The sequence below is a fragment of the Dasypus novemcinctus genome, chromosome 13 (genome assembly GCF_030445035.2).
Source record: "Dasypus novemcinctus isolate mDasNov1 chromosome 13, mDasNov1.1.hap2, whole genome shotgun sequence".
NCBI classification, from domain to species: Eukaryota; Metazoa; Chordata; class Mammalia; order Cingulata; family Dasypodidae; genus Dasypus; species Dasypus novemcinctus.
Genome location: NC_080685.1, coordinates 50,925,262 through 50,937,336, shown reverse-complemented (window position 1 = coordinate 50,937,336; position 12,075 = coordinate 50,925,262). Strand labels below are relative to the sequence as shown.

The 12,075-nt window shown below is 41.8% G+C and overlaps 1 protein-coding gene across 1 annotated transcript in view; it reads right to left on the bottom strand.

Moving 5' to 3' along the window:
* The window catches only part of C13H1orf105 (chromosome 13 C1orf105 homolog), a 47,261-nt gene that overhangs the window by 6,926 nt on the left and 28,260 nt on the right, over positions 1-12,075 (bottom strand). The window contains exon 5 of the mRNA XM_058309314.1: positions 6,578-6,652. Coding sequence (XP_058165297.1) covers positions 6,578-6,652 — 75 coding nt within the window. The remainder of the gene's footprint in view (positions 1-6,577; positions 6,653-12,075) is intronic.

The window sequence follows — 12,075 nt, the reverse complement described above, 5'->3', positions numbered from 1 at the left end:
CTGGGTTAGAAATTTTTTTTGTTTTGTTTTGTGTGTTTGTTTTTTTAGCAGCTACCATTTATCAAGCTGGGTTAGAAGATTTTTAAACAATTTTTACTTTAGTAACATGTACAACAACCCCAAAATTTCCCCTTTAACCACACTAAGATATGTAGTTCAATGGTGTTAATTATATTCACAGTGCTGTGCTGCTATCATCACCATCCATGCTTGTTTAGGAAATATTTGTTGATTTAATTAATGAATAAGTGAACCCACCTTGATGTACATTTGATATTTTTAAGCATGCCCTTTATACAGGGCTAAAGTCACTTATACAATTACAGTACTTCTGGTTAGAAAATACCAATTTCTTGAATTTTTTCAAACTGTTACTAACAGTAGATAATGACTCTCTTTTGGAGAACATATTTTCACTAAGAAGCATATTTTAAAATTATTTTTCAGAATTTACTGTAGACATGGTAATGAAAAGATAATCACAGATATGTGAATGCAGGGTGTTCAGTGGGCTACTCACTGAGCAACTTCTAATAAGTGACTTGTGATTTACATTTATGACTCAGTAAAACTCAAATTACTATATGACAAGGACCTTTAAAGATGCTTAAAATAGCAAAAATCTCTGAATATTAAGTCTATATGAATGCCAATCACCTACAGTATATAATCAGATTGTTTTCCTACCTCGTTAAAAGTAGGGGAAGCTGCGTGTGGTATTTTTGGGTTTATATGGTAATTCTCTATACTTTTAGTGTCATTTTTCTGTAAATATAAAACTTCTCTAAAAAAAAAGTTCATGACTAAAAGAGAAAATCCATGAAACTCTAGCTGAGGGGAGGCTGGGGAGGGGAAGGAAAGAGATCAGGTAACAAGGAGCACCTGGAGGTAGTGGATGCAGCAGGGGTGTTAGTGAGAAGCTGCAGAGAGGTTTCTGGATGCATTAAAGGAGGTGAGAATGTACCAGAGACTTTTCCTTTATTCAAATTTTTATCTTAAGTTGGCTCTGTTTGAAGGAAAGATGGAGCAAACACTTTACCTCCTCCTGAACACTATGATTTTTTGTTCTAAAGCCCCTTAATGTACGTAGTGCTATCGTTTCCCCTACCTTATGTGTGAAGTGGGATAAAGGGACTGCCTCAGAACAGTCACCAAGGATAGCACTTTGAGAAAAAGTGCGTCACATGATGAACTCCCATGTATTCATGAAAATCCTGCATTGTCTTTTTCCTTCCAAGAAGCCTTGCTTGGTCTTTACCCACCAGCAGCCATCCTTCACTCCACCCCGGACTATTTCTATTCACATTTGTCACCCTTTATTGTCAATATTTGTTCATCATGCAATGCTTAGAGGCAGTCCTAGCGTAGGCTGCCTGCCGCCCTTTCCTTGGGACCCACAAACACATCCTGTGCTCAGAACCAGATGTGTCAGCCTGGCAAGATAAAACACAATCCCCTAGTAGAGAAGAGGACAGCCAGGATATCCCCTTCCCCTACTGTCCTGAGCAAATATAAGTATTCACTGGAGACAGTCCGATCAAGGGGCCCATGTTTTTTGACATTTGGCTCAACCTGAGTGTTATATGTGTCCCTGGAAGGGAGGGAGCAGGGCCCCTCCACCACGGCACGCACACACAAGAGAGGGCTGCTGTGAGTAGAACATCTCTCTGTGTCAGCCACATTTTGAGAGCTGTTGGCTATGAGGAATCGGTGAGTACTAGTGAAGATGACTTTGTGCTGCCTCTTCTCTATGTGAGTAAAATGTTGTCCCATCCAGGGCTGTCTGAGTCCTACTTCTGTTGGCAAACCCCAGCACCTTTATCGGAGTGGGTGACATCTCTTTAGGTTTCTCTCCTTCTGACTAAGACTCTTGATTTATATTTTATTTATTTTTCAGCACAGACATTGCCTAAGTCCCTGACCCATGGCAGATAATCAATAAATATTTGTTGAGATGAATGGAATTATATAAATAGACTTCTGGAACCAATTTATATAGATGTTAGAGGATGCCTAACTACATTATGTCCAGCTTGACAGTCCAGCTTTTAAGAGGCTCAGAAGTATTCATTAGAGAGCAATGGAGAGACCAGAAGGGCTACAAAATAGGAAGATGAGCTGTTTGAAGCAAATACTTGATAAAGACAGTGTAGGCAATAATCATGCATAAAACCAAGGGAGATATTCCTGGTGATTCAAAACTGTAATCATCAATGTGTATTTCTCCCACACTTAATGGTTGAGTTTCTGGTCCAGGGTTAAGAAAGGATATGAGTAGTTACACATGCTAGGCCCTACTGAGGGATTTTTTGCGATGCATTCATTTTATGCTTTTATTTTTAAAATGTTTCTAGTGCTAATCTATTTTTTTTTAACTGAGATACAGTTCACACACCATATTTCACCATTTTAAAGTATACAATCCAGTGGTTTTTAGTATATTCACAAGGTTGTACAACCATCACCACTGAAAATTTTCATCATGCCCAAAAGAAACTCCATACCAATTAGCAGTCATTTCCCATTCTTTTCTCCCCCAGTTCCTGGCAACAACTAATTTTTCTGTCTCTATGAATTTACCTATTCTGGACATTTCATATAAATGGAATCATTGCATTTTGTGTCTGGTTTCTTTCACTTAGCGTAATGTTTTCAAGTTTCATCCTTATTGTATCATGTATCATCAGTACTACATTCTTTTTTTAGTCACATAATATACCAAACTTTGTTTATCCATTCATCAGATGATGAACATTTGGATTATTTCCATTTTGGAAAACTGCTGTTATGAACATTCTTGTACAAGTTATTGTGTGGACATGTGTTTTGAATTCTCTTGGTATATACCTAGGAGTGGAATTACTGGGTCACATGATGACTCTATTTTTAACTTTTCAAGGAACTGTGAAACTGTTTTCCAGCACAATTTTTGTGCTGTTTAACATTCCCACTAGCAATGTATAGGGGTTCTAATTTCTCCACATTCTTACCCACCGTTGTTATTGTCCATCTTTTTTTTTTTTATAGCTATCCTAGTGGGTATAAAATAGTATCTTATTGTGGTTTTGTCTTACATTTCTTTAATGACTAATGATGTTAAGCCTCTCTTCATGTGACTATTGGACATTTGTAGATTTCTCTGGAGAAATGTCTATTCAAGTCTTTTGCCCATTTTTAAATTGAATTATTTTTCTTTCTGTTGTTGAGTTGTAAGAGTTCTTTATAAATTCTGGCTACCAGTCCCTTGGCAGATATATAATTAGCAAATATTTTCTCCCATTCTGTGGGTTGTCTTTTCACTCTCTTCATGATGTCCTTTGTAGCACAAAAGTTTTAATTTTGATGAAGTCTAACTTACCTGTTTTTTTCTTTTTCTCTTATGCTTTTGTTGTCATATCTAAGAAACCATTGCTTAATCCAAGGCCACAAAGATTTATGCCTGTGTTTTCTTCTAAGACTTTTATGGTTTTAGCCCTTAGATTTAGGTCTTTGATTAATTTTGAGTTAATTTTTTTGTATATGGTATAAGGTATGGATCCAGTTTTGTTCTTTTGCATATGTATATCCAGTTGTCCCAATACCATTTGTGAAGAGACTATTCTTTCCCCATTGAATTGTCTTGGCACACTTGCTGAAAATCAATTGTCCCCAAATAGAAGAGTTCACATCTGGACTTTCAATTTTATTCCATTACTCTATATATCAATCCTTATGCCAGTACCTCACAGTCTTGATTACTGTCGCTTTGTAACAAGTTTTGAAACCAGGATGTGTGAATCCTCCAACTTTGTTCTTTTTCAAGGTTGTTTTGGCTCTTCTAAATCTCTTTCATTCCCTTATTAAATTTAATTCTGCTTGTCAGGAAGCAGATGTGACTCAAGCGACTGGGCTCCCATCTACCATATAGGAGGTCCTGGGTTTGATTCCCAGGACCTCCTGGTGAAGGCAAGCTGGCCACCACAGAAAGCTGAGAGTAGACAGCGGGAGCAAAAAACAAGGGCGGCAAGGGGGTGTGTGTGCCGATAAATAAAGTAAAATAAAAAAATCTAAAAAAAAAAAGATCTGCTTGTTGATTTCTGCACAAAATGCATCTTGATTTTGATAAGATTTTGTCGAATTTACACATCAATATGGGGAGTATTGTCATCTTAAAAATATTCCAGTCTATGAACACAGGATTCCTTTCAATGATGTTTTATAGCTTTGATGTACAAATTATGTACTTCTTTTGTTAAATTTATTACTAGGTATTTTATTATTTTTGAAACTATTATAAATGGAATTGTTTTATTAATTCCAATTTTGATTATTCATTGCAAGTGTACAGAAATACAATTACTTTTGTATATTGAGCTTGTGTTCTACAATCCTGTTGTACTTATTTATTAGCTTTAATAGTTTTTTGTGGACTCCTTAGAATTTTCTATCTATAAGATCATATTATCTCTGAAGAGAGATAGTTTTATTTCTTCATTTCCAAGCTGAATGGCTTTTATATCTTTTTCTTGCCTAACTTCCCTGGCTAGAATGTACAGTAAAATGTTGAATAAAAGTGTTGAGAGCAGACATTTTTATCTTTTCCTCATTTTAAGGGAAATCTCACAGTCTTTTACTAGCAAGTGTGATGTTAGCTGTGGTTTTTTCCTAAATCCCTTTTATAAAGTTGAGGAAGTTCTCTTCTATGCCCAGAAGTCTTTCATATATTCTCCAGCATCTCCATTCACCTTGCTGCTGAGAAAGGAAGGGTGTGAGAGCTGCACACCTCCTGCCTGAAAGGCCATTGTGCTGCTACTGCACAAAGTGAAGCAAAAGTATTTCTCCTTTGTTTTCTTTTTTTTTAAAGATTTATTTTTTATTTATTTCTCTCCCCTCCCCCCCATCTGCTCTCTGTGTCCATTCGCTGTGTGTTCTTTGTGTCCCCTTGCATTCTTGTCAGCAGCACCGGGAATCTGTGTCTCTTTTTGTTGCATCATCTTACCGCGTCAGCTCTCCATGTGTGCGTTGTCACTCCTGATGGGCAGTGTTTTTTTCGCATGGGGTGGCTCTCCTTGTGGGGTGCACTCCCCTACGTGGGGGACACCCCTGCATGGCAGGGCACTCCTTGCATGCGGCAGCACTGCATGTGAGCCAGCTCACCACATGGGCCAGGAAGCCCTGGGTACCGAAACGTGGACTATGGTAGGTGGATGCTCTATCAGTTGAGCCACATCCGCTTCCCTGTTTTCTAACTTAATACAAGTGTCCCACCAGGCTCTGCACGCACTGGTTCTGACAGCAGTAGGGAAAGGACTCTGGGCACTTGCGTGTTTGAGGCCTTTACTTTTGGAGGCTGGTGGAGGAGGGGGTTGTCATAGGGAGGGGGTCTACTGTTGCTGCAGAGCCAAGCTGCACCAAACATTAAAAGTTCCACTCCTGTCAGGGCAAAGGACCGAGAAGAGGTCTTGAGAAAGAGGACAGCTGCTGCAACCCCAAGCCAGCCAGCTGGCCAAGGTCAGCTAAGGCCCAGGGTCAGTGCATTCTAAATGTGGACACAAGTGATTCCAGAAATAAGATGACCAGGAGAAACCCAATCTAATTTCTCAGACTCCAGTTAATGCTAACATGGAACAGCATGCTCTTAATTCTGCTGAAAATTAACATTTTTTGTAACATCCAGGTATGCCTTTGCCAATAGCTTCAGGGAAATTTTCAAATCCCACGCCGAAGTTCACAGAGCTGTGGCTCTTTTCCATTTCCAATTAGCCTGAAGCACTTTTTCCACAAAGTTGTTGAAGGAGCCTTTCTTAGGTCTCCTCTTTTTCTTCCATCCCTTGCCCTTCCTCTTATTACTCATCTAGCCCCACCTTCCTCCCCAAGAAGAGACCCTAACTACCTCCCAACACTAACCCTAACCCTTAAACTGGCCCTAGCCCTAACTATGCCCAGGTTTAGCTTCCCTCCAGGCCTCTTTCTTCAGCCACTCTGACAGATGACAGAGGTTCATCCTTGTTCCCTCCACATTCCCCTTGATTTTTTTCTTTTTCTTTTCCCTAAACCTTCCCACACCCACCCCACCATCAGTTACAGATATCCAAGGCAGGTGCCATCCCCCACTACCTAAAAAGTACTATAGAATCCCTCCCTACCTTTTTTCCTGAAGTGTAGACTGAATTAGTGATGGACCCAAAGATGAAGCTACCTGTTTGATGATTGTCATGGTGGAGGAGGATTGTGTGTGTGTGTGAGTGTGCACATGGATGTGCACAGTGTTGGGGAGTTGTGAAGGGGGAAGAAGGAACTCTATAAGCCCCTGAACCTGTGATGCTCGCCCTCGAAGCCCCAGGCAAAGGGACTCATCTCGTCTCTTCCCTCTGGCCTACCTACCTTGGTTCACGTTCAGTCTATTGAAAATGGGAAAGATCCATCCTGCTGTGTCAGTTTACGGTACTCCCAGGGCCAACAGCTCCTCACAGCAGCCCTTACCAAGACCTTCCCTGCAAGAAGCCCCCTCAGTCTACAGGACTTTGGTCTGAGAGAGGTAGTCTTTTACCCTGGGGATATCCGTGCCCATCCCTGTCACACACCCCCCCTTGCCTACCGTTTTTATTTCTCGACATGTGGAGCACAGCTGCTTGTTTCGGAGCAGCATGGAGCCACCTTGGCTCCTCCTGACCTGAGGGGAAAGAGACACAGAGAGGTGAGGAAATGGTAGTACACTAAAGAACAGAGACTTATGGAAGGGATAGCTCCCTCTTTCCTCCCATTCAGGGTGGATGTTCAGTCTGGCGTGGGTGTAGCATTTGGTTTCAGAAAGGTTTGGGGCAGGAGGGAGTGACCACAGACCAGGTGGTAGCCTCAGGGCTCCCTGGTGTCGGTGGTAAAGATCAGGGGTATGGCTGGCAGAGGGGCTGGGCCAGGAGCTGAAAGCCAGCAATGCTCTGCTTTGCCACCTGAGCACCGTGAGCTCGTCTGAAGGGCTGCACCCTCATAAGTAGAGCATTTGTCCTATTTCACGTGAAGTTTCCCCCGTACAGACTAGCTGAGGGCCTCTGATGGCCCAAGAAAGAAAGAAGAGATGACTTCTCTTCTGCATACCTCCTTCCTGCCTCTCTTCTCATGTCTAACTCTGGCCCCACTTCAACAATCTAGCATCTACTGGCCAGTACCACACGGTCCTTTTCCCCTGAGAGCTGCAAATTCCAGCAAAATTGTAACTGGTTTGGAGATCATGGGTGCTTTTCTCCTCTGGGGAGCAGAGGCTACCCTGGCCCAGGCAAAGAAATGACCAGAACTCCACTGGGTGTGGGATACCCACTCTGCTCACCGTAATCACATTCTGGCTTTACATTTGGCAAAAGGTGAAACCTTTGGGGTTAGGGGCATTTACCAGGAACAAGAGGTATTTGTTGGCATTTCTGGTAAGAGGTTTACTTAGGGAGCAAATGTGAACTTGTAGTTAACATTAAGTTTGGGGATTCTCTCTCACTCTTCCTAGTCACACGATGTTGGCAGCTGTGAGATATGTTCCTAGAAATTGTAAAATGTAGCCAAGGCTGAGGCCACAATGACAAGCAGATGAAGGCTGTCCACTGACACTTTCTCTCCTTCTGTTAGGTGGACTTGTTGACCTATTCTACTTGTCTGCACATGTGCCCTGACCATTCCTGCCCTGGAGCCCTACTACCCTGGGAGGTGTGGGGAACAAGAAGAGGAGGGATTGAGAGCCTGGGGTGTGCTCCTGAGGCGACACTGCAGGAGAGGCCTGCAAGTGGCTTCATCCCATGAGGATGAGGATGCTTGGTGCTTGGGTGGGGCATTACCAGGAGTTTGAGGACTGAAACCTATTGACAAAGTCAGATTCTTTTGACAAATATTTAAAATGCATTTCATTTTTATGGAACATTTTAAAAGAATCAACCCAGTATTACAATGTTGTGGGTGGGTATGTTAAAATAAGAGTATGAATGACTAGACTGATTCAATCAACAACAAATCTTTATTGTGGGTCTATCATGTGGAGGACACTGATGGGGCCACCAGGATGAAAGAGACGACATTCCTGGTTCTAAGGAAGACAAAGTGAAGAATACAAATGAATTCATTTGCTCTTTCAGTTAGGTACTGGGAACATTGAAACAAATAAGACACAGCTTCTGACCTCAAGTTTCTCACCATCCAGCAGACTGTATACCAATAAGTGTGATGATGTTGAAGGTGTTATGACAGAAATATACCGAAGCCACAGAAACTGAAAAGTGTTGTTGAATTTACCTGGGTGGGGTGTGGGGCAGAGAGAGGAGGGTCTGAGAAGGGCTCACGAGCAGGCAATGCTTGAGTAGGTATTTGTGGGGTTAACAAGGAGTGAGGAGGACATTCTAAGCTGAGGAAACATTGTGCAGCAAGATGGAAGAATAACCTAGCAAATCAGCTTCAGGGAACTGAGGAGAGTTTGGGAGGGCTGGATTGTCTGGTGGGGGTTGGGGGGGGAGATGTATAGCAAGACGCTACAGAGGAAGTGTCCATGTATGTTCAGCTTTCCACCATGTCTCCCCCATGATAGGCTGGGAGTAGCTCTGGGCTCTGCCTCCTCCTCTCCATTGCTGAGGTGTGAGACTCAGATCCTTCTCTGAAACTGCAATCCAAGGTTGGGTGCTCTAGATATCATAGAGAAGGCAATGATACCTCTGGGCCTTCAGAAGAAAGAGAGACCACTTCTGATGAGAGCAATCAGGGAAGGCTTCATGAAAGTGGTGTTTGCACTTGGTCTGAAAGGATAGGCAGGTCCTGGACAGGTGGAGGTGGGTTGAGAAAATCTTTGGGCTGGTTTGCTTTTTAGTGGAATTTTAAGCAGATTCATGTCTTTCCTGCAATAGATTCTTTCTCCTTTCTTCACCTTTTCCAGACTTCTGGTTTCTGCACGTGAATACTACCGGACCCTGTGGAGATCAGCATCACAGGGCTCATTGTAAATGAAGCAATGAATATATCTGGGAGATTGCCAAGGCTCAAGGCAGGATCTTGTCAGGTTAATGGAAACTGTAAATGTGACTCTGGAGTCCCATAACCGTGACGACTACAGATGTCATCCCTTGGAACCTAAAGGATGAAATGTTTTATATATTGCCCTGCCTGGCTTTGTTAACTCATCCTTTCAGGCATAGCTTTGGTGTTACTTTCTTGGAAAATTTTTTTCCTGCCTCTCCTCCCTACCTGAGTTGGGAGCCTGCCTCTCTAATTCTATCATACCTTTGGTATGGCATTCGTTTCATTTAGTATAGCTATTCTTTTTATTAAGCTTGTTTTCACCACCAGGCTGAGAGTCTTTAAGAGCAAGGACCGTGTCTTACACATCTTTGAATTCTGAGAACCTATCATAGAACCTGGCACACAGTAGACATTCAGCAAATGTTGGCTGAAGGAATGAGCCACTGTTAAGTACTTTAAATTATCTGGTATAAATATGTACATAACCAACATACATATATGTATATAAATATCTAATATACTAAATACACATGTGCAAAGATCATTATTATAATGCTGTCTTCAGGGAAACACTATGGACATCAGACTTACAGTGCAACAAATTTATTCTTCATAACAGGATGGGGAAGAGCATGGGCCAGGAGTCCAGGAAGCTCTATTCCAGACCAGGGTATATGAGCAATTCGAGTGACGTTGGTAAATCACATCAACTCTCTGAGCCACCCTTTCCCTACCATGGTCGTATCCAAGGCAGAAAAGAGAGACCAAAGCTCTAATTCTGCTCACAATTTACATGTAGTGGTAAAAGCCTATCTTCAAGCAGAGGCTCCTGTCATCTCTGCCAGGTCTGCAGCAGAGACTCCCCCTCAGAATCAGCTGAAGCCTGGCTTCAAGAGGAGCCACTCCATTCTGCTCTGTTTGGAGAGGAAGTAGAGCACTGGGGGGATTGATGCAAAATAGAGGTAGCTGTGATGTGTGAGTCCTGACTGGACAGTTTACTAAGAAGTTGATACAATTTCAGATTCCATGTTCTGTCAGTCTGAGCATCCTCCTGTCTGTCTTTCTCATCCTTGAAACCAAGATCATTTCCTTCTATATAACTCCTTTCTCTCAGTTTCCTTAAGACCAGCTCAGCAGTAGTTACCAGGTACAGAGACTGAATTGGCTGGTGGGTCAGAGCACAGACCCTTGGTTATATCGTGTGTGGAGTCAGAGCCTCCAAGAGAAGAGTCTCTGGAATGGGGCCCTCATTTCCCAAGCAGCTGTCCCTAGGACAGCAAAGAGCAGTTGGGACTGGAGAGTGAAAGCAACCTGTTTGTAGCCTGGCTGAGACATGAGTCAGACTTGAGCCAACCCCCAGAACCAAAGTCATTCTTCACATTTCATAATTGGAAACATCTTAATGTATGAAGTCAATAAATGCTGAGGTTCCTAAAATTGAATCCTACTTGGTAAAGAAACAGAGAGAGACCTCTCTCTCTCTTTCTCTCTCATAAAACTTTATTGAAGTATATCATTCATACACGAACGTTCATAAATAGTAAGTGTATAGTAAAAGTTGTGAACTTACAAAATAAACATGCATATCATCATACAGGGCTCCCATACACACCCCATCACCAATATCTTGCATTGTTGGGAAGCATTTGTTACAAACTATGACAGTCTCTCTCTCTGTCTCTCCCTACACACACACCTGTCCACATAATCAAAAACTGAAAATGTAAACATCAGACGGTGATGTTAAAAATAGGTGTCAAATCACACAGAGGCAGCACAGCCTGGGTCCCCACCTGCTGTGGAGGCAGGCTATAGAGCCACTCAGCAGAGTTAGAACCCCACACATGTCCAGGCACAGGGAGCCAACTCCAGAGACCCAAGGAGGAACACAAATGACTAGAGGAGTGTCATAAACGAAAAGGCCCCAGGGCAAAAAGAGAGAACATTGAAGAATTGTTGGCAAGAGGAGCACACATTCAGTACAGTTTCTGTTTGCTGGACCATCTAAATGCAAAAGGGATGTTTCTGAATAGATCTGGCTTTCTAGATTGACCCCATCTGGGTCCCCAGGTTCTTGGGGCAGGATACCCTAATGGGGAAGAAGCCAGAGGTGGCAGCACCACACATATTTTTAAAAGGCAGGGGAGGGGAACTGAACTGCTGAAGACAGGAGAGTTCTCAGAACTGAAAAGTGTAAGGCACTAATAAGGGAGAGAATTTAAACAAATCATAGAAGCTAGGGAGAAAATTCTGCACAAAAATAAACATAACAGATCAAGATTCCCAAAGAAGGAAGAGAGGATGGAAGCTTTAGCTTGGAAGTGAAAAAATTGCACAAAAGTGCAATCTTAAAAATTGTACTACAGGTACAGGGTAAGAATCAGATTAAGAAGAGCTGAAAAAATCTGAACAGTTAAACACAGGCTACTCTAAAGGTCCAGAATACATTGGACCAAGCATCAGAGAAAAGCTTTAGCACAAAGCCAATCAACAATAAAACTCCAAACAAGAGAGAGAAACTGACCTTCAGTGTTAACTCATCAGAATAATCACATGCCCAGACATCAGGGAAAAAAATAACAAGCCCTACTAAGAAATAGGAAGATATGGCTCAGTCAGGGAACAAATGAAAACTTCAGATGAGGCACAGAATTTGGAACAACTAATCAAAGAGTTTCAAACAAATCTCCTAAATCAATACAAGGTGATGAAGGAAAATATGATATAGTGCTAAAGGATATTAAGAAGACAATGTGTGAGTGTGAAGAATTTGAAAGTTTAAAAAGAAACAAATTTTGGGGCTGAATGGCACAAGAGTAGAGATTAAAAATATACTAGAGGCATACACCAGCAGATTTGAACAGGCAGGAGAAAGAATTAGTGACCTAGAATACAGGACAATCAAAATCATACAGTCAGAAGAACAGATTATGAAAAGAACAGAAAAAAACTGAGCAATGTCTCAGGGATTTGAGTAACAGCATGAAGAATAAAAACATATTTATCATGGGTGTTCCAGAAGGAGAAGAGAAGGGAAAAGGGGCAGAAAGAATATAAGAGGAAATAATAGCCAACAATTTCCCAACTCTTATGAAAGATATAAATATACAT